The sequence below is a fragment of the Salvia splendens genome, unplaced genomic scaffold (assembly GCF_004379255.2).
Source record: "Salvia splendens isolate huo1 unplaced genomic scaffold, SspV2 ctg577, whole genome shotgun sequence".
NCBI classification, from domain to species: domain Eukaryota; kingdom Viridiplantae; phylum Streptophyta; class Magnoliopsida; order Lamiales; family Lamiaceae; genus Salvia; species Salvia splendens.
In genome coordinates, this window is record NW_024599237.1 from 24,062 (window position 1) to 29,281 (window position 5,220).

General features: G+C 33.6%; 1 protein-coding gene across 1 annotated transcript; it reads left to right on the forward strand.

Annotated features, from left to right (window-relative positions):
* The first annotated feature begins 2,504 nt into the window (after positions 1–2,504).
* LOC121790671 (cyclin-D5-3-like) lies at positions 2,505–4,704 on the forward strand. Its single transcript, XM_042188823.1, has 5 exons — positions 2,505–2,864; positions 3,002–3,088; positions 3,168–3,459; positions 3,539–3,675; positions 3,758–4,704. Exons 1-5 carry the CDS (start codon positions 2,634–2,636, stop codon positions 3,974–3,976), a joined length of 966 nt encoding a protein of 321 aa, XP_042044757.1. The 5' UTR covers positions 2,505–2,633; the 3' UTR covers positions 3,977–4,704.
* Positions 4,705–5,220: the final 516 nt, after the last annotated feature.

Genomic DNA, 5,220 nt, shown 5'->3' on the forward strand with positions numbered 1-5,220 from the left:
CATAACAAGTACGGATTAAAGAATAAACATTACAAGCCTTGAAACTTAATGATATGATGCATGTAGTCTTATTCCAATGATGTTTGAAGCTGGTTCTTATTTCTAGTAAAAACAAAAGTGCATTATGAGTGAAAATGGGTATTCAATTTAAGTTGGAATTATAAATTTTTATTTAATACTATAAATAATAGGGTGGAGAATCAAAAAAAAATAATTTAACAACTCTGCTTCTGTATATGAAGTGACGCCATGATGGCCCAACCCATGTTCTTCTCTGACCAGTCATACATTATTATTGAATCCTAAGTTAATAATCCACAACCCAATCAACTAATGACACGTATACTCTTTGTATTAAACGAGATAAAATCTACTACTACTAAAATATACCAAATCCATAGCATTAAATCATTAAAAAACATATGTTAAACTATTAATCTCGATGTCTTGTGTGTGTTTTTTCCCAATATCACGAATATATAGTTTTCATAAATAAAATAAAATGCTCCATTCACTTTATTATTAATGTCACAAAATTTTAAGCACATTTATTATCAAAGTTTAAAAGTGATATAAAATGATGTAAATAATAGTATAAGATTATTAAAAATCATAAAATGTCATGTTACATGAGACTATTCAAATAGGCAAATTAGACCATGAATCATGAGACGGGAGAGATTAAGACCATCTGCATCGCTGTCTCGATGCGGGCTCGGTCTCTTCTCAGCGAGATGAGACGGCGATGTGGGTGCTCCGTCTCGTCCTGTGTCCCTCCGTCAAGAGGAGGTTGGTGAGCTGGCTCGCCACGCGCGTTGGCCACGTGGCGAGCTCCCGTGCGGCGTTTATATCCGTTGAAAAATGTTTTTTTTTTAATTCTGAAAACATTTGGGAAAAAAATTCCCCCAAATTGTAATATTAGGATTTCAATTATGTATTTTTTGTATTTTCGGATGTTGTAATTTTCGTGGTTTTTAATGATTTTATGAATTATTAGTATTAATTTAATATTTCAATGAAATATTAATTGAATTTGTTGGAAATAAAAATAAAAAATGAAATTGAATGAATAGTTAAAAGATGAGATGATTATGAGATGGAGGGTTGCAGATGTTGTCTCTTAGTTAAGAGATAGGGTAAAAAGTGCAGTGGGGCCCATGAATAGTTAATGGATGAGACGGTATTGAGACAAGGATGTCGATGACATAATACTACTCCCTCTGTATAACTAAAGATACTCACTTTCCTTTTTGGTTTGTCCCATCCAAGATGACTCATTACTATAAATGGAAACATCTTTATCTCTACTTTATTCCATCTTTCTTACTTTACTCTCTACACCTAGCACACAAAATAAAACTGCATAAAACTCCGTGCCGCCCAAGGAATGAGTCATCTTCCTTGGGACGAATGGAGTACTATATTTTTCACTACTATATGTATATCGTACACTCCATCAATTCTAAAAAAATAAACTAGTTTTACTATTTTGAGTCATCTCTCAAAATTTGACTAAGTCTATGAATTTTCAAACAAATAATAATTCTACACATAATTTATAATGTAGACCGCCTCACAATCCACTAGACATTCCTTGAACTAATTTTTTCCTCTCTCTCTTTCTCTTTTCCACTCATTTTTTTTACATATTTCATCTCTCTTACTTTACCAATTAAACATTGAAATTTATAGTATTTATAAGTTTGTCTATTTTTTAAAACGAAGGGAGTAATACACTTTAGGAGCAAATAAATTTGAACTTATCATATTATTTTCCTCCAAATGATCAATCCAATGCATTGCAAATCTACACTATGATTTACCATACACATATTCGATTACTTTGACCACATTTTTTCTTGGAAATAGTATAAATCGGAAAACTGAATTAAAAACGAGCAATATCAATTGAACAAATTAAGAGCTAGCCATAAAAAAAATTAAGAGCTAGCCCTACAAGTCCACGTGGCCCAACACTACTGGTACACGCTGGAATGAGCCACCAGGTATAATAATCCATGAGCACAATTTTAACTTGAAAACAAAAAAGTAAAACATCTCCCTCTCCCCCACTTATGACTTACCACCACCTGTCACCACCTCTCCACAATCCCTAAACTAATTTGAAGCCCAAGATTGCTTGTGGATTTAGCAAAGCTTATATTTATATACTATCATAATGCATAAAACAATAATGCTAATTATGGAGTTCTTTTCATTCCATATTTTTCACATATTTTTTAATTCCAACATTTATACTTTAGTTGGCTTGTATACTTGCTATCAATGGTTTATTGTACCTAGTTACAGTATAATGTAGTGAAATTTCATTTTGATCAAGTGGTGGACCACAATAAATATGTTTATAATAAAGAGATACAGGATTGAAACCTAACTTTCTCACCCCTAAATCGAAAAAATAAATTAACAAAAAAAGTAAAAATAAAAATGGTTATATCTTCTCATCACATGCCTAATTAGAAGACACGACCACCATTATCAAATACCCGCGTGTTTTGGCGGCACAAATCTCTCCCACTCCATTTCATACATATCCCCACAATAGATTCTTTCCAACTCTTGCTTAGATTGAGTAAAAAGAAAATTAAACACACACAAGAAAAATACTAGTAATGGAGAGTAGCTCTCATTCTATCTTCTCTCCTAGTAGTCTCCTCTGTGGAGAGGATTTGGGAAGTTTAGATTCTGAAGATGAAGAAATTGTAGTTGATGAAAACGATGATACCTACATTCAAACTCTTCTTGACAGAGAAATCCAAGTTGATCGGCGCGAAATGGAAGATCTTTTCCAGAATTCTTGGATTCAAAGGGCTCGTTTGGAAGGGATTGATTACATTCTCAGGGTTTGTACACAAACCCAGTTTTTGTAAAGATTGAATCTTTTTTGGGCATTTGTTTTTATGCAGAGATTCTTGCAATGTGTTTGATTTTGTTGATGAAGGGGTGATGATTGATTGAATCTTTTGTTGCTTTTATGCAGAAAAGGGAAGTTCTTGGATTTGGAGTACAAACTGCCTATGCATCAGTTACATATCTTGATAGATTTCTCTCAAGAAGATCTGTTGATGTAAGTTGAGTGATTTTTGGCATAGAAAAAATTGATCATGTAGCCATCATTTTCATGAATATTTTTTTTATGAAAATAGGCAGAGCAATCTTGGGCCATAAGGCTTTTGGCCATGGTTTGTCTATCACTGGCTGCCAAAATGGAGGAAATTAGGGTGCCTACATTGTCAGAGTTTTGTGTTGAAGATTACAATTTTGAGAGCAGTGTGATAATGAGGATGGAGCTTTTGGTGTTGAAGGCATTAGGATGGAAAATGGGATCCCTAACCCCTTTCAATTTCACTTCATTCTTTGCAAAAAAGTTTTTTGATAAATCTCCTCCAAAAGACTGGTTTTCAAGAATTGTGGAAGCCATTTTAAGCTCAGTTAGAGGTTAGTATCTTTTCCCCCTTTTCTTAAAAGTTGGGTTTGCTTTAGGATCTGTTTGATTGATCTTGGATTTTGAATGTAGATGCAAAAATAATGTGTCATGGGCCATCTGTGATAGCAGCAGCTGCCACATTGTTTGTATTGGATCAAGAATTGACAAAAGAAGCATTGCAGCTTAAAATTGGTTGCTTAACAACAGCTTCTCACTCTTTCAATGTTGTGAGTCATTATAATCTTGCAGATTTTGATGGATTTCTTTACATCAGATTTGGTTAGTGGAATGAGATTTATAATCTTGTAGGAGGGCATCATTTCCTGCTACAACTCTTTCCAAGAAATGGAGATTGAGAGATTGAATCGAAGCAAAGGCATTGAATCTCCTGTTTTATCCCCTGCCCAGTTACAAACTTATGGAAGTTCTTCTGCAAATTCCGCGAAGCGGAAGCGGCTCGTGTTCAATCAGATTGATGAAAAATCCATCAATGTGGATGAGATGAAGAAGCCAAAGCCTGAAAGCTGAAAGCAAGCATCATCAGTTTTCTTGGGTGAGAATTATGCTTATAAAGATACTTGGCCTAATGAGCATGCTAATTTTCATGTTTCTGTATGAATTTTGGAGTTAATTGGACACAAAGTAGAAAGAGCAAGCAGAAATATATTCTTTTGGGAAAAGAAAAAAAATAAGCAATAAAAGTTTGGCAAGAGAACATGAAAAGGTCTGAAAGCTCAGCTGTGATAAGGAGAGGGAAAAAGCAAAGGAAATGAAGCCCAGAAAGATTACTTTCACACAAGTTTAACAAGTCTTGTTTTTGTTGAAAATCCAATTTGTTTGATTGATTTTTTTTAACTACATATATTTCTGTTTATATAGCTCATAATAGCCACATGCAGCCCTAGATTTTAGAGGGTATGCTCTTTTTTTTAAAGTTTTTGAAAAGGTGAAGAAAAAAAGTGACTGAAGAAGAGGGCTGTCTGCTGTCTCTTTGATTTGATACACTTGTGTTGCAAGAATTCCCATCACAAATGAAGTTTTGCATAAAGATTGGGAGCTGCTTTTTTTCTTCTTGCCCATATTGTGTTGAGGAATGAGGAGACCTCAGATTTTGCTTTGTGAGAGAAGGTTGTAAATCTCTCTATTTGATGGAACTCTTCATGTTTTGCTTATGTCTAGTAGTGTCCCATGAGGATTGTACTCTTAGCATTGTATTGTTGTACTTTCTTTCTTTCCAACCAAGAATGTTTCTTTTCTCTGTGTGTGTATGTGTGTCTTGTGGCTTGGTTATCCTACTTTCAAAAGGGTCCACTTGGTTATTTACTTGAATTATGAAACTTAAAAGGATGCTAGTGCTACACTATTATCTACTTAAATTATGAAATTACAAAATTTAAGATTGATCTGTATTCTACTATGCTATGTGGTCTAGTTGTGAAGTGTAAAATTGAATGCTACTTTTGTAGTATTAATATTAATAGGAAGGCCAAACTGTACAGTATTTCAGTACAATGATAGTATACTGTTAATATGTATTGGGATGCCATATGAAATTATGAATTTCTATTGAGCTGGGTTTGGGATAGTTACAAGGTATTTAAGAGTTGGTTATAACATGGTAGAATTTGATATTAAAATACATTTTGGACTAAAAAATATACCTATTCGTTGGTTATAACATGGTAGAACATTTTGGACCATAGGTTTCTCGGCCCAAATTCGTTGATTTCGAAATTTATTTAATGATTCGTTCTAAAACGTCTGAAAATGCA

Coding starts and splice junctions, on each gene's coding strand:
- LOC121790671 (XM_042188823.1), top strand. CDS start 2,634: ATGGAGAGTAGCTCTCATTCTATCTTCTCTCCTAGTAGTCTCCTCTGT. Junction 2,865..3,001: donor GGATTGATTACATTCTCAGG/GTTTGTACACAA, acceptor GCTTTTATGCAG/AAAAGGGAAGTTCTTGGATT. Junction 3,460..3,538: donor CATTTTAAGCTCAGTTAGAG/GTTAGTATCTTT, acceptor TTTTGAATGTAG/ATGCAAAAATAATGTGTCAT.